We start from the raw sequence: 20,945 nt of genomic DNA, 5'->3' as shown, positions 1-20,945 counted from the left end.
ACACACACCACAGAAATTGAAGCTTCTAGACAGCAAACTACTGGACAAAACATATCAATGGTAGTTTCAGAGACATGGACCATTTTAGCACTGATCAATTAAAAGCTACATAATTACAATTTTTTAAAGTTCAAAAAATATATTTGTCTATTTCATAGATCAGCCAACATGTTTTGTTTTTTTAAAAAACACAAACCCTGGTTAAATGTGGACGTAACGTCTGCACCAGTTGCAATTTAACTAGTCTTCACCCCCACTCCTGAAGCAGAAACACAATGAGAGAAGTAACCAATTTATCATTTAAGAATGTATATTGTGCAAACATAATGTCTCTCTTAGATATTCAATGGATGTTGTGGTCTGAGCAGAGAGAGACACTTTTTATGGAGCACATTGCTTTCATGAATAATTTGCAACCAAATTGAATTTTGATGTGATGCAAAATGTTTATTTCAACGTAAGAAGAGACAATATTCTCAAACGTGCGTACGGGCGCTTTCTTTACGGTTTAACACCTCCATAAGCAGTTGATGGAAGGTCAAAACTGGCTCCTCCACCCCCTTCCCACCTTTCCCATAATTGTAAATGCAATACAGTAGTCAAAACTCAAAGCCATTTCACCATTGGAGAAAGCAGAAATAAAGCTTAGTAAGTGACAGTTATGCAAAGTGCTCAGTCTGGAAGCTATTTATTTTAAGAGGTCACCCAGTACTTCCATTACAAACTAGGCATAACCATTTTGTGGTGGCAGGTTGTAGTTCCGTCGTCACAAGACTCAGCTTGTAACTTCCCCAGCTTTCAAAGGTAACTGTATGAGGTCAACACCTACTTATATGTGCAAAATACTGAGCACAATCCAGCAAGCTCTAGTCACAACTAAGCCCCACTGAGAACAACAGGATGGGAATTAAGCACCCAATGTTTGCACGTGGCCCTGCACTTCCAACTGCCCCTAACACGGATGACGTTTGCACGCAGCCTCTATTACCGAGTGATGCATCCAAGAAATAAAACAGAACTTTCCATAAACATAGATGTCTGAAGGAGGGATTATGGAAGGAACAAAGCTATTTACAAGCTCCTCTTGAAACAAAAACAAGCTTCGGGTACAGCATAGCCTGGAATATGCATCCGTAAACATCTTGTTAAATAACAGTATAATGAAATCCAGTTAAGAATGATTTAAGAATATATCTATTCAAAACTACATCTCCCATCATCCAAATGCCCATTTAAAACTGTGTTTATAATGGGACTACCTTTAAGAAAAGGCTCAGATGCAGATAACTAGATCTAGTACTTAAAAATGCATAATTTGCCTCAATACTTATCCAAATCAGCACTACTTTAAGCAAACAGCAGAGCATGTTTGCCTCAGATATATCAGTTTGAAAAGACTACATTATACAGCCCAAAGGATGCATTCCCCCAAGAAATTCTCCAAAGCAAGCCATGTTTTTGTGCAGACTTTTCCATGGAGGTTGCACAGGAGGACTTCTTGGCGGCTCAAATACAGGGCACTGAACAAGAACTCATCCCTGTAGCTTCAGGAAAATCAAGCATCAACCATATGGTTCTCGCTGGCCTCCAACAGTGAAAATGGCTTCCTGATTTCTGTCACGTTATCTCTATGTTAGAACAGTAAAGCACCAGGGTATAAAATAGGAAAAAAAACAGAGCCTAAAAGCTTCCTAAGCGGCATTGTACGAACAGGCCACTTTGCAATGGAGACAGTTGCAAAAACAGGTTTAAAAAATTAAGCACTGGTTTGCTTTTGTTTTGAAACACAAGGCACAAGAAAACAAAAACAAGAAAGCAGACATCACATCAGAACAATGAACTTCACATGAGAAGAGAATACCTGACCTGTACCATCCTTAAATATCTTATAATGTTAAATAGAGAATGGAAAAAAATACAGCAGCAACATAATTGTAATTTTGACATTAGAAACAGTGCGTAGACCCCTCCTGAGTTGTTTAATCCAACCATTTCAGAGATAGTAACTTAAATTCTCAATGTTTTGCTTCACAGGGGAAAAAAAGTTTTCAGTGTCTGCAGAGATTAAACGTTTGCTTGGTTTTCTTGGATTTTTGTGTGGTAACTTGAAAAGTTTGTAGGAGTTGTGTCCTCATCCAAGAGAAGATACTTAAGTACAGTTGTTCTATAATTTATCCCACTGATGTACCTTACATAAAAACTGGCCAGAAAGGATCTAGAGTTCATATTTCGTCTATGTTTTGTTGAGAGGGAGCTTCTACTTTCATCTTTTTAGACGGTGGCACCCCTTCAGAGTCCTTAACGTTGGAGGAGAGAGAGGAAAGAATTAGCATCAGCTTTAATTAAAATCTAGAGATTGTCCTTGTATTCCAGGAGTACAAGGTATCTCCACATGGCAAGTATCACAGCAAATAGCTACACTACTTAAAAGTTGCTCTTCTAATCAGTCATAATTGTAATTGCCCTCATAGTTACCCACGTATGTTCTGGTTTCCAAAATGGCAGCACGCGTTTACTGTACGCTCCCACAACATAAGGTCACATACATTTAAGTATTGCTACTGATATTCTTCTCTATAAGACACAATATCAGAAAGAACCCAGAACACATCTTTGAAGCTTGCAGACTGCCTAGGCTAAGTTCAGTTGCCAGGGAAAACGAGGAACAGAAGTTGTTCCTACTACGGACAACTGCAATATGTTCGAGCAACATGCAAGAGGCCTGCAAGAAAGAAAGAAAAACCTCACGATCAGCTTTAATTCAAACAACACAGGAGTTCATACCTTCTGGACGGGGTTTTAAAAAGAAGAGAAAATGAGCCCTAATTTTCCAGAATTTGTTCTCTTCTTATTGGTGGTCCTTGCAACTTTTCACCTTTGTTAAAATTTTACTTGATAAGGAACAGGGATTTCTAAAAAAGTAATATATGGTTCTGTAGCCCTCCAAATGATGTTGAACTCCAACTACCATCAATCTGAGCCAGCATGGGCAAAGGGCATGGATAATGGGAGCTGTAGTCCAACATTTGGAAGGCCACCGGTTCCCCATCCTTAAAAGGATAAACATCTGGCAGTTTAGGTTTTCTTGGAAAACCAACTGAAACATTTTAACACATTTCCCCTGTATTAATTTCCAGCTCACTGCTCAGACAAGGTGAAAAGCACAACAATAGACTCAATACCTACATGAAAAGGAATGCTAAGTGTCGTTTGAACAACAAACATATGAAAGTTTAAAGTTAATCAAATTGCCAAGTCAAATTAAACCTTAATTCAGACTGCTGACTAGACCTTTCCTTGCCCCATGCTGCTTTAAATTAAGGTTACAATTCATTTGTAAGAGAAGACCTCCTTATCGATCACCATAAATTACCTGAGAGTTTTTAGATGTCTCTGTGGTTATGTCATTTTCCGCTGAAGGCTCAGTTTCCACTTTCTCTGAACTATTCATGGAATTATCCATTGACGACTGTGAATTCTGTTCATCAGAAGCATCTGAAAGAATTGGCAAGATAGCTCTCAGTCAATGTATATAGTGCTTTTTATTATGATAATCACCAGATTAGAATTTTAGTTATTTAATCAAATGAGTTTAAATTTATTTAATCTGCATATGTTTGCCGCTAAAACAATACTTTTGAAGAAAGAGGCACATTTTCTTTGTTCCTAGAAGATTTCAGAGTTATGTTGCAGCCTACATCTTCTAAGAGGCATCCCATTTTGTGTGAGAGAGTGAAGGAGGAACACCGCTAAGAAAAACTGCAAATGGCAGGCACAAAGTACTTATTTTTTGTTAAGTGTGGCCTGATTAGGGATGCCTTTTTAGTTTATTACACAAGATTTACATTAATTAACTGAACCAGCATTGCAATTTTTCACTCAGCTGATACTTCTCACGCATCTCTGTCCTTAACTAGAGAAGAAAGTGATACTTGGCAATAGGTCTACCCTATTTCGTCGATTCTATGACACACGTTTTTCCCATATAAACATCTCTAAAAATGGGGTGTGTCTTAGAATCGCGGGTGTGTCTTACGGTGTTTTTTTTCTGTTGGTGGTACTGAAATTAGCGTGTGTCTTACAATCGAAGAAATACGGTATATCAAATTCAGTAACAAATCAACAGGCTAGAAGGTTCTTCAGCCAGCCACTAGAGGGAGGCACAGCCACGTGGGCATGTTGAAGGTATAAGCTGGCATTTAAGGACATTTGTGAACATTGGGCCCGAGAGGCCCGAACAGAGAGAAGAACTTCCACCGGGGGAAATGTCAGAAGAGCAAACAGACAGGTAGGAAGGGAATGAGCCGATGCAGTTATAGAGACATGGGGCATAAAAGGTATCAAGTAGGAGAGAGTGATCAATTATATCAAAGCTGCATGACTTTGAAAGTGACTTTGAAAGTGAGCTGTATAGTTTGCAAGCCTTTCAGGTCTTTACTTTGATTGAACAACTTCAGCTCAGTGGAAGTGTATTACTGGCAACAAGCAAAATGTAACTAGAACAAAGGAACACTGTTTTCAGTGCTGTAGGAAGAGGGGAGACCTTAACAACTAGGAACCTTCCACCCAAGCGGGAGACACGGCAGGTCTGCTAACACCCGAAGATTAACTTCTACATTCATCTACCAATTATGAACAGGGAGGCCTATTTGCTCGGATAAGGCCCATAAGTACATTCGTATGAATTACCTTCTGAACCAGGCTCCTCTTTTGCATCTCCTTGAGGATCGTCAGGCTTTGTTCCGGGGCCATCTGCCTGCCCCGTCGAGTTCTGCTCCGGCGCAGGGCTTGAGTTGCTGCTGTTCTCCTGCTTTATCGGTGAAGCATCAGCTATTGAACTCTGGTTGCTATTGTCATCTGTAAAAATGCGATTGGCTTGGTGAAAGATCAACATTTCAAAAATGTTACTTACATGTGTATAAATTGCTTTAGTACGTAGAATTCTCTTGCACTCCTGGCACATCCTAACATCCCTTCTCAAATAAAATATGAGTTCTCAGTGCCAGAGATTCAGCCCAGACCAAAGTGTGTTAAAACTCAAGTGATCATTTTGCTACAAATACCTACCTTGAGCCAAATTAGACATGACACTGGCAGCCTTGCTTGCTCATCTCACATAAAATGGGTGGGACAGAGGGACAACACAGTCCCAATTTTATCAGAAAAGGCACGTGAATGAGTGGAGCTAACACACACACACACACACACACACACACACACACACACACCGCCTCACTATCCATTGCCCAAACACGCTGCAGCCGCAGCCACCCATCCACAACTTCTGGTATTGCAACCAGGCAACGAGACCTGAGAAAAGTTCCTGGGGCAACAGATCATGAGACGGAAGGATCAGCTCCCCTCATTCTCCACCCGTTTTGATACTAAAATGAGCCACAGGAAAAAGGTGGGGGGGGGAACACATGAACCAACAACCACAGCTGCTACCATCATACCTCACCTAGTCTGGACATCAAATATTGATACGCCATTCACAGGTCCTTCCCAGCTGCGTAATGCCTATGAGAAATACCAACGGCATTTGAGGATTTAGTTTACCACCTTCTCAGTGGTGGCCCCCCAATTACGGAATGATCTCCCGATGAGGCTTGCCTGGTGCCAACATTGTTATCTTTTCGGCGCCAGGTCAAGACTTTTCTCTTCTCCCAGGCATTTAACAGCATTTAACAATGCTAAGTTTTGTTTTTTTAACGGACCCCAGAACTGTTGTTTTTAAATGGATACCGTTGTTTTTATACTGTTTGTTTTTGATGGTTTTAAATTTTGTATACTTTTTAATGTTCACTGTTTTTAACTACTGTAAACCGCCCAGACAGCTTCGGCTATGGGGTGGTATATAAATGTAATCAATCAATCAAATCAATCATATTATTGGACACTTAAGAGGTGAAAGGGCCGTTCTAAATCTAGGACAGTGATGTTGAGTCCAGAATTTGCTCCACAGTAGCCTACGGTGTAATAGCCAAGCTACTCTCATTAAAAAGAAAATAGCTGTTGTCATGCAAACACAAAGAATAGGAAGAGGCAGCAAAAATAAATAAATAATCCACCACTTGTACCGGCTTGCAATCATAGCAAAAAGAAGTCAAGCAACTATACCATCCACAAGTCCACATCCTACTTATACTACATTTGCCTAAGATCTGACTCAGTACGAAGGAAGCTTCATATGATGTTCAAAAGGTCTAGGATGGCTTCACACACGGAAAGCACATGCTCTGCTACACTCCTCCCCGGAGCCAGTATGACAGAGTGCATTCCATGGGTTTATTTATTTATTTATTTATTACATTTTTATACCGCCCAATAGCCAAAGCTCTCTGGGTGGAACATAATAAAACATCCGACAATCTAAAATCTATCACCTCTTCTACAATCTATCACCTCTTCTACATCTTAAGCACATGGCTGCACTTGGGAAACAAGGATGACATTTTATTTGAACAAAATAAAGCATAGCTCAGTTAATATAATATTTGTTACCTGCCTCTCCCTCTGGATCGAGGTGGGGTACAACACAAATACAAGCACAATAAAATACATATAAATAATTAAAACATTTAAAACTAATACATTATTAAAAGCAGCAAATTATTAAAAAATTATTGAATTTTAAAATCTTAAAATTCAACTGGGTAGGCCTGCCAGAAGAGATCAGTCTTTATGGCTTTCTTAAATTCCAGAAGACTGGTAAGTTGACGAATCTCTCCCGGCAAGCCATTCCACAAACTGGGAGCAGCAGAAGAAAAGGTCCTCTGGGTAATAGTTGTCAGCCTTGTTTTGGTTGGCTGGAGTAAATTCTTCCCAGAAGACCTGAGTGTGCGGGGCGGATTGTACGGGAGAAGGCGATCCCGCAGGTAGCCCGGACCCAAACCATGTAGGGCTTTAAAGGTGATAACCAACACTTTATACTTCGCCCAGAAACTAACTGGCAACCAGTGAAAAGATTTTAAAACTGGTGTAAGTTCAAATAAGAGAGTGGCTTTGGCCACAGCAGCTGACTGAAGAACTCCTCTGTAGAGTTTCAGTGGCTCCCACACACACTTGCTGAAAGATGCTGGCTAATAAAAGCTACCGCCTTACCTACTTTGCCTCTCAGTGAGACATCCAGAATTGGAAAATTACAGATTCCACTGGTGGTAACCATGGTAACATTTAATGATTCACTTTAAGTGTTAATCTTTCAAACACACATGCTTCCGGAGAAAAAGCCTTAATTTTCCAGATTCACTTTTATCAGGTTGGAGGCTTTCCAGGGACAAATACAACAGGGGGAAAGACACACACCCCATGACCCAGAATGTCCTCTGACATCAGATGAGAATCTGGAGCAGCACTATTAAAAAGTTAATAAAATGCAGCTAGCGGAAACTGGAGTAATAAGAGAGATGAAATGCAGGATCTCCAAGAATGAAATTCCCTGTTTCTCAGAATACTGTTTATGGTGTGCTTATCATTATTTATTTATTTATTTATTACATTTCTATACCGCCCAATAGCCGGAGCTCTCTGGGCGGTTCACAAAAATTAAAAACATTCAAAGTATAAAACCATAATATAAAATACAATATGGTGCAAAGACTGCAAATGGGTTTAATGAGCATAAATGGATTTAAATGAAACATTAGGAAAACATTCCTGACAATCAGATCACAAAGGCAATCTCTTTAGTTGCTAGGTAGGAAGGCTGCACAATCTCCAGAGGCCTTCCAAGGAAGGCTGAGCAAATCACTTCTCAAAGATGCATTTAAGTAGCTGATGCCCCAGGAGCAGAGGGCTGGTTTCAATGTGTCCAACGTAATCTCCAAGGGGCTACAAACAAATTCTGGTTAGCTGTCAAAATTGCAGTTGCCACCCATATTTATTTATTTATTACATTTATATACCGCTCCATAGCCGAAGCTCTCTGGGTGGTTTACAAAAGTTAAAAACAGTAAACATTAAAAATATACAAAATTTAAAACCATCAAAAACATAAAAACAACAGTACCACATCCTGAGGAGCAGAGGCGAGGTCTTGTTTGTGACCTCACCTACATACACTGAGCTTCAGAAGGGTCTCAGTGTGCATCTGAGGCCCAGCCTGACTCCAGGGGAAAGCTCCCCACTCCACTCTTGAACCCCAGCTCTGGAATGGGTAAAAGAAGGCCAAGGAAATCACCCAGTTGTCACAGAGAGTTTCTGAACTTCTCCAAGGCTCACAGTGAAATTTGCTATACCTTCCGTCTAAGTCAGGAGAAATCTTAGGCCTCATGAACATAAATTACATTGTGTTAGCATAAACTATTTCTAGTGCAACACCAATAGTGCTTACAGGTGCAACAGGTTTTCTGGGGGAAAGCGTTGCTCTTGGCGCTGTGCTAGAGCTTCTTTACCCAAACGCAACACAATTTACGTTAGCAGTACTGTTGCAATAGATACCTGCCCACTGACTCCGCCAGTGCTCAGAAAGCAGGATGCTGCCTCATTGCTTTCAAAGTTTATCTGATGCTATAATTTCAATTCTTAAAAAGTGGGGCTAAGCTCACTTATCAAATGCTACCCTCCCTTCCTACTGGTTTCTTTTTTTCTGTCTGTATCGGACAAAGGTTGCCATTACCAAATCCTCCAGCATTCATGCACCACAAAACTTGCTTGCAAAGTGCTCTCTGGAGCAGCTCCACCTAAGTCCACTGTTGTACTTTAAAAGCTGAGGTTGCTGCTAACAGCCTTGTGAATTATAGCATGAAGTCTGCTGCTAGAAATAAGGTTCAATTGTCTCGAATGAAACAACATCAAGAGGGATTAGAAGTTATCTCAATTTTTATTCTGTACTTTTATACAACCAAATGCTGCATGCAAGAAGAAGGGCAAGCCACTTTTCAATCCATGTGAAAACCAAGTGCACATGTCTGGAAGCTCTCCCCGCCAAAACCCACCATTGCCAGCCTTGGCCCTGCCTCCTGGCTCCACTCACCATGCATATCCATCATCCCAGGAGAAGAGCTGTTCTCTGGAGTAGTAACCTCAGAACCACACTTTTCATCTTTACCCTTTTTCTTGTTCTTGGCTTTCTGAGGAACGGAGGGAGTAAAAATCATGAGTTTAAGTCAGTTTCTTGAAACTGGATCTCAGCACTGTAGTAACCTGCTAATTCTTGGCCCCCAGTTCCAAACCTATACATTTGTGGTAAGTCATCAAGGATGGTTTTGATTTGCTTTTTAAAAACAAACAAACAAACAAACAAACAGAAAGGCAGGATATATTTTTAAGTAAATATTGCATATGATGTATTGTATAGGTATTTATAATGGTCTACTTCAAAAGATATACATTTATCCTATGGCTTCTTCTTTATATAATTCCAACCAGCTAAAATTGTTTCTGGGTAAGATGGAGGCTTGGGGGGGGGGGGGTTTGAGGAGGAAGTTTCTGGGTTCAGGAGCTGGCAATTCACCTGTCTTGGATGGGTTTGCACTCCCTCTATAGGGACAGGTACGACCATTTCTGAACAGGGATAGCCTGGCCACAGGGATCCAAGCATTGGTAACCTCACGACTGGACTGCTGTAATGCACTTTGTGTGAGGCTGCCCTTAGCGCAGAAGGCAGTGGCTGGAGTGCACACATGTCACTCTCCCTGGGCCAAAAGTTCCACGCTAGCTGCCAAGAAGCTACCAAGCCACGTTCAGGGGGTTACTGCTGGTTTATAAAGCCCTAAACAAATGAAGACCAAGTTATCTGAGAGACCGCCTTCCTCTATAGAGGCCACATGTTCTGAGGAGCAGGCTCGTTTACTCAACCACGACTACTGGTGTTCATTTGGCTGTGGTGCAGAGGAGGACCTTCTCAACTGGGGCACCCACCATGTGGAATGACCTCCCCACTGAGATCAAACTAGCTCCTAACGCAGCGTGTTTCTGCCAATAATTTAAGACATATTTGCTCGCATGAGCGTTTCCTTGATCATTAGCATTGCCAACCCCAGCTACTCCAGGTTATTTTAATGGTTGGTTTTATGATACTTTATAATGATTTTATCTTGTGAACCATTTTCCGATATTTTTTAAAAAAATTAAAAGCAGTATAGAAATGTTCATATATAGGAAAACAGCTTTTAATTCAATGTGCTGTGATACTGGTTTTTACACAGGACTACAGTTTCAGTTTTAAAAGATTATAAAATTATTGGTTTTGTTTGAACTAGTTTGTATTAAGCTCAGACTTACAGTGAGCAAGCTTTTAAAAAGTTCTTACTGCTTCTGACATTTTAAAAAACATTTTATTTTTTTAAAAAAAAATAATTTAAATAATGTATTCTTATCTACACTAGCAGAGACAGCAGTTGGATCAACATGAAACTGCAAGCCTAGCTGGATGCTATGTGGACCATGAGTCAACCCACTTCCCCAAAATGCTACCAGCATTCCAGAAGACAAAGCGGCAGCGAAGTGGAAGATGACAGTATCCATCCTGTGAAAAATCCATGCATGAAAAAGGATGCGGCATTTTCAATTAGAAGGTGACGTAATTGGTCTCCTAGGAGAAAGTGCCAGCTGCACCACTCTCAGCACACCCCAGGGCCTGCTGAGAGAATGAAAAGCCAGATGCTTGGAAGGGGGCAAAGAGGGGAGGGCACAGCTCAGAAATGAGAGCATTAGGGTCAGGCAACACTCTCAGAATTAGGAGCAGATGGCCCGATGGCAGCTTCAGGCTACAGAAGGCTTGGTCTCAATGTCGGGGTTTCTGCTCTCAGCAGCACTTACATATTCCTCTACAGAAAAACAGGTGAAAGCATTACAGCAACGCGTATGCATGGCTGTGCAATAAATGCATATTTTAGTTAATTGTAGACAGGTGGCTATAAAGACAATTATATGATGTAATCCTCGCCATTGCATTGCAATCCCAAAGTGGCTCTGTGTGGGCAGAATAGCATTAGTGTCTGCCTCTGAAAAATAGGAAGATAACTTTTCAAAGAGACCTGTTTTGTCTTTAAAATAAACTTTCCGTGATGCCAACATGTTGTTGATTGCAACAGTGCATAATAGGTGCTGGCTCTGGAAAAGGACTCCTGGCCTGTTTTTTTAAAATCCATTTAACAAAGCGGTTATAAGCAAAGCAAAGCTGTCCTCTTCTCGGTCACAAACTTTCCAATTAAATATGAACACCACACAACGCGATTGCGTCTTCCATTCCACTGGAGAGTGTTTTGCTTTGGAAAGTTTCCTTAACACCTGGGGACGTGGAGGCCCAGAGGAAAGAGAAAGCTTCGCTTCCTCCAGGACTCCTATTCAGCCCACACCCAATCTCAAGCCTTTTCTCTGCGACTACACGGTGGATCACCTTGAAGGTTTCTATTCAGCAATTCCAAGATTCCACAGTTTTATTCAAGACTTCTAGAAGTACTTACATCATCTACTTTGGGCTCTGTTACTGGTACCCATTTGTAAATCCTGAGGGATGTGTCACCAACTGTCACCCATTTCTTCTCCCTACAAAACAAAGTTAATATTAATTCAAAACAGTATATTCAAAGCAGTTACAGTAATGTATATATTGAGGAAAGAATTCAATGAGCTATTCAAATTGCTTGTATACTCTTCTGCTGAACTGAGAACCTTACCAAATATGTACAGTTATCTGTATTGAAGACAAAAGATACATTATCTTTGTTTCTAGCAAGCATCTTCATCATTCTTCTTGTTGGCACAGGCTCAGAATTTGGAGTTACAAACCAAGAGAGAATGAAGTCTTCCCATTCACATTTTGGCAACACACAGTATTTCACAAGGATACATGCTATGTGGTTTGATGAAGGCACTTGACAACTGCCATCAATTCCAGGGGTTTCTCAAGACCGACAGTTAAAGATGTTTAAGATAAAGAGATGATTCCTATGTATGCCTGGAAACACACCAGGTCAAAATCTGATCTGTCCAAATCCAGATTCCCAGAGACAGGATATTACAAAAGAACATATGTACGCCCTCCAGCCCTTTGTGCAAAATCCAAACAGTATGGAAATGATAAACAGCTGGCGATAGCTTTCTATAATGGGAAACTTTGAGGCTCAGAAAGCAAATTTTTGGAGAAGTTAAGGATATGTAGTGAAGGATGGCAAATCATAGTTTAAATGACAAATCACAGTTTGCCAAGTCAGGAGAAAGAGAAAGCAATGGTTTGCCCCAAACCAAGTAAGAGGCAGGAAATTTTCTACACATGAGGGGAGGGGGCAGCACCTGAGCCCAAAGCTCCCCAGAGTGCATTCTAGCAATGTCAAACCATGATTTGGCATCACATCTGAAGCACCTTATGATACCACACAAATACATCTGCATCGGGACATAAGGCAGATGGCAACTGGGACTGTGCACTATCTGCAGCAAGGGTGAGCATCAAAAGCGCATAGACAACAGAAATAGAATGGGATAAGGCAAATCCCCTGGCGTGCCTGATGTGGCTGCAAGCTTTCATTTGCGGAATAGACTGTCTGAGATTTAGATGAATTTTTAGAATGACAATATGATGGGAAGTGGTATAAATTATATTTTCTGCAATACTATAAAGCTTTTTTTCAATTTTTAGGAGAGACACTTGAAGATCTGTATTGACCCCTCTGTTGCTATAGTGCTCCTATTCTTTCCAGTAGCTATTACTGGTCCTCTCCATCTGGAAATCGGAACCAAGCTACTTTTAGCGTTGCATTAGAAAAATGCTGGATGTATTACACTGACATTTCTGTAAGCAATGTGCATTTTATACATGCTACTACAATTCTGAACTATCATAACAGCTTCAGATCCTGAAGCACAACATTATAAATAGTTTGGCTCCATCCACCACCCTGCCCTACAACTGAAAGTCAGAAACCTCCTGAAATGGAATTCAGCTTAAACTTGCAAATGTAGCAGTTAAGACAAGCGGTGCTTTGGGTGAATGAACTCTCTGCTCTTCTCTTGAACACCAGACACTGTCAAAGTGTTTCCGGTTATGAAAACAAAGACTGGACTGTCTTTAGTCCACTGGACTTCTTCCAACATCAAATTATTAGAGATGCTGCATTGAAAAACCAAAAGCTCAAGATACCTGTTAGCATCTCAAAGCAGCCACACACACAGCATCTTCACTCGACAGACTGCAGAATACAGGAGGAAACCCGATATTAGTAACTTTAAAAAAAATCTAGAATGAAAGTTATCCTTGATACTTTGACTCTTCTTTGATTTTTCTCATAGTCTTCAATTGAGAAGTTTGATTTGACTTAACTTTTACACATAGGATTAAAGTTAGACTGTGAAGGTGGTGAAGAACAACGCAGAGAATCATGGGCACTGAATTCAGCACTACATGGGCTGACATAACTATCAGTTGGCTAGAATCTGGAGTGCTACTGGAGGTGTGTGAAATAGGCTGATTTCCCCCCTTTGAGAAGCCAACCCACTCCATCGCTACTTCTTTTGAAATTCTCCCCCAAAAGGAAATACAAGTCCAAAGTTACCTTGGCCATGTGACATTAGCTGCATAGTTCTTTGGATATGAGCTTAAGCATGTAATGCTTAGAGGATCCGAGAACTTCAGTGCAGAGTGGTGCTAGCAAGAATATAGAATACAAGCTCCATTTCCCCAGTATTAGAAAAAAGGAAATTTTAAAGATAGGCCTAGAATTGTAGCTATTCAATATTAAAAGAATTTGACCCTCTGATTTAAAAATATTGCTTAGCCTTAATTTCCTGCCCTTAAACAAAAAGTCTCTAATCAGAAGCACTACTTTACACAATTCAGCTCATTACACTGAACAATGATTTGTCTTCTTACTCTATCCCCCAACTGTAACACTTGTATAGTACAGCAAAACCAAAGAGAGAATTCATCCGTATCCCCAATGCTTAGTTAGGATTCCATCCCACAGAGGCTGATCTGTTCTACAATTTTCCCCATTACTTTTTAAGACAGGCATTTCGTCCTCTTTACCCACTAGCATCAATCATTTTAAATTCATTTAATATGGAACATTTATTTGTCCCCGTACATTTGTTGCTTTGTAGTCACTTTTTTTGTTTCTTAGTTTCCCTATACCCTTCTCTATTGTTTTGTAAAAGGCACAATGAAGTTTGCCTTGTTCTAGAAAACTAAGGGAGCAGCGGAAGGCTGAATGGGGACTGCTGTACCTGTGGATAAAGATTGCCTATTACAGTATCGCTCAAATTTGGGGAGCATGAACACATACAGATCTGAGTGTGGGAAACCCTTTTCTTCACAAAGATTTGCACACCATGGATTATGGCAACCATCTTTTATCCAAACAGCATTGTAACAGACAACCCCAAGAATGTCTCATCTCTCAGATTAAGCTTCTTGAAAGTACCACTCAAATCAATATTACTTCACATCATTAAACACAAGCCTTTAATGGGTTTTAGGTGCATCTGGCTTTTTCTGGGGTATACCCTGTGTTTGCAGAGAAAATAAAGGTATATATTGCACATATGAGCACAATACTCAATGGGCATCTATGTTGGATATTAAGATAAATCCCTTCATTATATGACTTCTTCAGGTCCCTATTTCACTACATGCCTAAAAGACCATTTTAGATGCTTTAAAGCTAATTACGGGGGGGGGGGGGACTTGATAAAGAGAAGGCTGTGCCCCCTTACTCCACAACCTTGGCTTCAGATATGCACATTGAACCAGCAGAAATCTGTATGCCTCAGAAGGGGGAAATCTTGCTCCAATCATTAAGCCACAGACAATCAACACTATCAGGACACTGGAAGACTGCACAATAAAGCTTTATGTCTCAAGCAGATGTTTGACTGGAGGCTGAAGAAACCAGTTCTGCTGTAGAGGCATCTCTCAATTCTCACATCACCTATGTCAGCAGCAACAACATAAGAAATGCCGTGTCTGCTCTCAGCAGTTAGGCCCAAACAAGTGTGGAGAGTGATGCAAGTCTGTGGGCGTTCATTAAGCACATTGAGTGGTAGCAATAGCAGAACATTTTTGTAGAATATTAACCCACTAGGTCATTTTGCCTTTAGGGTCTTTCAATAACATGCCAGGGCACCACTAATAAGAGAATGAGGTCCCAAGTGACATACTTCACGCTGGAATGGTACAAGCAGGGGCAGGCAACCCAGTGCCCTCCAGATATTTTGGACTACAGCTCCCACAGCCAATGGTCCAGCATTATGGGAGTTATAGTCCAAAATATCTGGAAGGCAGATAAAGTACCCTAATACTTTACTCCTTGTTAAATGTGAGTATGAATTACTACACTACAAAGGAGACAGGCTTTATATTAATTTATCAACCACTGTCCTGCCAGTAGCAAAAGCCTTATGCCATAAGGTGATAGGTATGACGCATGCATGTACATAAGATTGGTTAAATGAACTTGATTCGGGTGGAAACAAGATAGCTGTTTAGAGGTTTGTTCAAAGGCACTCTCGATAGATTCCTACGATATATGGGGCACTCACCATATCTGTGTCTCACTGTAAAACACTCATCCTCTGCTTATTTCCTTTGAGTCAATTATCCAGCTGGCAGTTATTGTGCTCATGGCTCCAGGGGATGAACCATGATTTTTGGCCAGAGCAGAGCCAAATGTTCCACTTTAAAACCCCAGTAATTAAACTTAACTCAGCAATACAATTGAAATCTCAGTAATTTCATGCACACACTAATTGCTCCTTTCCAACTGTTCTTAGCAGGTTGTCAAGGTATGTACATTTATGTAAAACATTTGTTTAAAAAGAATAAAAATGGAGTGAGGCAGTGACCATACTGCAGGCTCTGTCAACATATACAAGGAAAAGGTGCATGAGAAAGGTTATGGTTTGGGGGTTCCCAAGCCATGAGACCAGTGAATTATCTTTATTATAAAATTTATCATGAAGACTGTCATACTATCTGCCACCGAATTTGTTGCCTCTGGGGTTCAACTGCATTTAACACACCCACCCACACACACCCGAATGACTACAATTATGAACCACTGGTCTCATTTTGGATCGCTGAAGCAGGGTACTAGTGGCAAGCAGCCTATACCCACGTATGCAGACCCAGATCTAGAGCCCGGGAGTTCAGTGGAACACACATACAACAGAAAGGAGATAAGAAAACTGGCAATGGAAGGCTTACTACATTTATCAGTTCATTAACTGAAATCATTCTGATTGACTAAATGGGTGTCTGCAATTAATCATTCCCCCTCAGATCTTTAAAACATTTTATTTTAAATAAAAGTACTTGGAGAATCCAGTTGCAGGAACTTTCTTGCTTGAGAAGAGAAATGCCTCTAAACTAATGCCTATACTTCTAAAAAAGCAAAAATGCAAATTTATGCATATTTAATTTACTAAAACTCATGCAATTAATCAAATACCTCTATAAGGGAATGATTGCTTCCTTCTACTACAAAGAAATATCACTAAAAGTAGAGGCCCCAATGAACACCATGCAACTTTTAAGAGTATTGAAGTGCAGATTCCAATCCAGAAACCTTGACTTCTAATGTTTCCCCCCCCCCCACCCCCACATCTCCTATCACTCTCTAACATGAGGGTCTTCAAAATGGGAAGTGTTTGTCAGCTAGTATAGTAGTTGGCTGAAATGCGAAAACCCACTAAAATCAGGGTCCAGGAGATAGTAGGACAGCTAGAAGGTACAATATTCAAATTGTAGACAGCAAAACTGTTCACTATTCTAGATTCTTAGACGCTTGGCCAGCTCTAAGGCTGCAATCCTATTAAGATGATCATAACGCCCCCACCAACTCTCAGAGGCTTACTTTCCCTAAACAGCATCAAACATTAGTTGTGATCCAGCACAAAAAGTATTAGCAACAGCATTTTTTCTACAGCTGTCATTAAGCCTTCAATACAATTCAGCAAACAGAAGCAAGACAAAGTTATACAGTAATTTCACACCAATAATCTTTCATTTACAGAGTACCGAATCAGAATATAGAACTATCCAACAAAACTTCATTGCACATTAGTAAAGAGTTTGCTTGTTGTTCTCTACGGAAACAAATTGCATACTTTCCCCCAACTTATTAGGAAGAAAAAAGATCTGTTTTGTTCATTTTAAAAAAAAAGAGTCAGGTCTACATAAATTAGTAGCATGAACAACCCTTTCAAGAATTGGATGGTTGCCCTTAAAAACAGTTTGCTGTGTCAGGATTGAAGTTTACAAAATTTCTGCCGAATCCCCATCAATCTCCTTTTGAAGAAATAAGCCAGTGTGATCACCTGTGTGGGGTTGCTATGACAACTGAAAATGCTGGCAAAAAAAGTTTCGCCTGGTTTATTTGTTGAGCAAGAAGAAAGCTTTCTCATTTCCTCTTCTTCCCATGCCTTTGCCAAAGTATGACAAAAGGAAACAAGACACACGCTTGCCTTCAGTAAAACACAACAAACAGAGAATCAAGAGGTTGCCTACAATGGTGTAGATAAGGAGTCTTGTCATCCCTCCCTGCATTATGCTGGCTCCTAGGAACCAGCCACCAGCATTGCCTTAACCACAGAGAAGCATTATCCCTAGAACACTGTACTATCATCAGGGTTGTCAGTGTCTCAGCTTTTCAATACAATGGCTTGGATTTTAATTCTGAAATCTCTTTTCACTGCGTGCATGGGGGCGGGGGGGGGGGGGTTTGGTTCTTTGTCCAAGACAAGTTGAACTGGACTATTGACAAACCCCACATCTTTAAAACTGTAATCAGGAGAGTAAAGAGGGGTGTAAACCTATTTCTCTATATTCTGCTTGTTTACAAACACCTAGGGAATTTGCTACATAGGAATTGGACTATATTTCATCAAACATAAAATCCTTGAACTATTCCGAATCTGAAAATGCTGCTCAGCGTGAGCTGTGCAATGGTGTAACACAAAATAGGTTAAAATTGCTAAAAACCCTATCAAGTTGTTTAAACAAAATAAGGCTCTCTAGAATTACATTCATACCATGTTATCTGATCCAAAAATACCAAACTGCACTCTGATTGCCTATTGTGCTTCAATAACCATTTCACAGTATTGTTTAACTATGCCACAATAATGTACACAATAAAAACTACACAAAACCTCCCACAAAAGAATAAAGTGCTAACATGTTGTAAAGGTTTGACAAAAGGCGATGATTTTACCAAGGTTACAACCTTTAATTATATAATTTCAAACAAATTCAAGTAGCAATTATATCCTCCCTTTCAGAATTTAAATCACCAGAATTAAACCATACAAGCGAGCACATTTGATTTGCAGTATGAAACTAAAAACCTTTAAAATGAATCCATCTGGTTGACCCATTCCCATTAGACATGGTAAACTTTATGCAAAATTATTTGCTTCAAGATTCCTCTCTGACATGTGTATGAAAAAAAGCATTTAAGCCAAATCACACTCAAAAGTACATGAAGATGTTGAAGCAAAAGATGAAGCATTGCTTTCATAGTGGTGACCCCAAGTCACACATCTGCCTGCCCTTTTCACTGTACTTCTCCTCACCCATATTTAAAATTTAATTCTGATATTTTTTTAAAAAAATTAAAGACACATAACATACCTTATCATACCTTCTCCCCACTCACACAATTCAAACAAATGGAAACAAAATTACACTTCAGGGATGATCAGAGGGAACTTAAACAAAGAGAAAAGCAGCTGAAACAGCAAAAGGTCAGTGGAAGAGGGATGAGACCACTGAGGGGCAAAAGGCAGCTCAAGAAGATATTGTGAAGCGGCTGCCATTCGCATTCTAGAAAACATGCTACGCTAATCATCACAGAAAGCAGTAATATGTCCACTGGGAAAGAGAGGAGGTGAGGAAAATGTCCTTAAAACTGATGAAGGGAGAGCTTATTAGGTACACTGAGGTGCAGCACATGTTTTGCCTGGAAAAGGCTCCTGATTCAATCTCTGGTGTCTCCAGTTAAAAGATCTCAAGCACATGGAAAAGACTCCACCAAAGAATGCTGGAATCACTAAGCAATATTGGGCTAGATGGACCAATGATGAGACTCTGAATATAGGGCAGCTTCATGTCAAGGGGCAGATGGTAGGGGGAAAGGGCCATGATGGGTGTGAAAGGGGAGGGCAGTTCCGAGACGGTGGTTAGGGATTCCCTACACACACACTCCTACGAGGGGTTCAACAGAACAGTATATGAAATAATGAGACACACTAGGCATATACATACATGTATATATATACCCGTCAGGATGAGCGGGAAAGGGTTACTTGGGGCAACACACAGCCAGTTCACAAGACAGAGTTGGCAGAGAGAAGACATGAGTGGAGAAGTCATCTGGCCCGGCCAATCCAGGAACTGATGCCAGGAATTCAGGTCCATGGCTGGACAGGGAGATCCAAGGGGGGCAGGTGGGAAGAAGAATAAATGGGTAGGATCAATGGAGATGTGCAAGCAGGTCTGTCAGTGGAGAAGACGGGGAAGGGGATCTTAAAAGGATTGGTTGAGGAGGACAATAGAAAGTGGAGGACAAAAGGCAGGGGAAGATACAAGGTCTATAAAGGGGGAAAGCACCCAAAGTGCATGGGGCTAGTTCAACAAGGGTCCTAAATGAGAGTGGAGCGAAGCTAACAAAAGGGAGGAGAGCAGGTGGGACAAAAGCCCAAGGGAGGGATAGTCAACTGAAAGAGCAGGAAGACGAGCAGCAGATACATGTAAAAGGAAGAGCAGGAAGGATAAGGGAGCAAGGGAAAGAATGGGGGAGCTGATGGGGAGTTTCAGCTTTATTACTGGGAAATAATAAGACAGGAACAATACAAGGAATTGAGAAACTAACCTTGGGAAAAAGAAAACCGGAGGGGATGTGGGCGCAGGGGGGGCAGTTACGGGTGGGCAGAAGGCTAACGAGGGAAAGAAGTGCCAGAAATCCTTAAAGGTGGGTGGGGGGCGTTGATGGAGAGCCTGGCCTAATTATGGGGGCCCTGCAGATATGTGTGTGTGTGAGAGAGAGAGAGAGAGGGAGAGAGAGAGAGAGCGCGCTACATCAATGGAAACACCCACGAGGAGTTGGGGGGTGAGGGGGAACGAAGATGGGGAAAGGAAAGGAGGGGAAACCCCAGCGGTTCTCAAGGCACTAACGGGAGGGGGGCGAGCCAGAGGAAAGGGGCGGGGGCGCCCCAAGGTGCCTTCAGAGGGAGTTGGAGGGAGCTTCCCCCGCCCAGAATTATGGGGCAGAGGAGGGAGGCAACCCATGAAGGGCCGAGGGGGAAGATACAAAGAATTGAGGGGGGGGTCTATAGGAAGGAGGAAAAGGCTACTCCGGGAAGGGGGGGGGGGAGAAGACGACTAAAGAGCCGGAATAAGGTGTAAGAGAGATGCAACCAGAGAGGAGGAGGAGGCGGGGGGAGGGAGGGAGAGCAGGGCCTCGTGTACGCGAGAGGAGGGGGCTTCTCGCACCCACCCACCCACTCACGCTCTCCGGGGGGGCTCCTGAGGGTGTGGGGCGGGGCGGGGGCGCGTGGCGGTGTCCTGCGCCGCCCCCTCCCTCCCTCCCTCCCTCTCGCGGAGGGGAGGGGGCGGCCTCCTTCCTCTTCCTCCCCCTCCGAAGCCTTAGAGAGAGACCGCGGGTGGGGGGTTGTGAGAGTAAGAAAGCCGCCTTTCGCTCTCCTCCTCCTCCTCCTCCTCGCTCACCATTTGCGCACTTTCTCGATGGCCGCCATCACCCGCTTGATATCATCCTTGGCCCGGCTGCGGGTCTCGGCCCGCACCGACCGGCCCGACATGCTGCTGAGGCGGAGGCGGCTGGAGCAGCTGAGGGGAATCCCGGCGCGCCTTCGCTCTCCTCGGCCCGCGGCGGCGGCAGGTCCGGCCTGGCTCGCGGCGGCGCCCCCGCTCGCACAATGAAGGCTCCCCCGGCTGGCTCCGCTCCGCCTCGCCTCAGCCCGCCTCGGAGGAAGGGAGGGATGCT

At 41.9% G+C, this 20,945-nt stretch overlaps 1 protein-coding gene across 1 annotated transcript; it reads right to left on the bottom strand.

Moving 5' to 3' along the window:
- Window positions 1-426: 426 nt before the first annotated feature.
- BCL7A (BAF chromatin remodeling complex subunit BCL7A) lies at window positions 427-20,770 on the bottom strand. Its single transcript, XM_063144189.1, has 6 exons — window positions 20,669-20,770; window positions 11,412-11,493; window positions 8,978-9,074; window positions 4,690-4,857; window positions 3,374-3,495; window positions 427-2,297 (listed from the first exon to the last, which is right to left on the bottom strand). Exons 1-6 carry the CDS (start codon window positions 20,758-20,760, stop codon window positions 2,223-2,225), a joined length of 636 nt encoding a protein of 211 aa, XP_063000259.1. The 5' UTR covers window positions 20,761-20,770; the 3' UTR covers window positions 427-2,222.
- Window positions 20,771-20,945: the final 175 nt, after the last annotated feature.

This window comes from Elgaria multicarinata, chromosome 18 (genome assembly GCF_023053635.1).
Source record: "Elgaria multicarinata webbii isolate HBS135686 ecotype San Diego chromosome 18, rElgMul1.1.pri, whole genome shotgun sequence".
NCBI classification, from domain to species: domain Eukaryota; kingdom Metazoa; phylum Chordata; class Lepidosauria; order Squamata; family Anguidae; genus Elgaria; species Elgaria multicarinata.
Note: the sequence above shows the minus strand (reverse complement) of the source record. Positions and strands in the feature narration are given on the sequence as shown.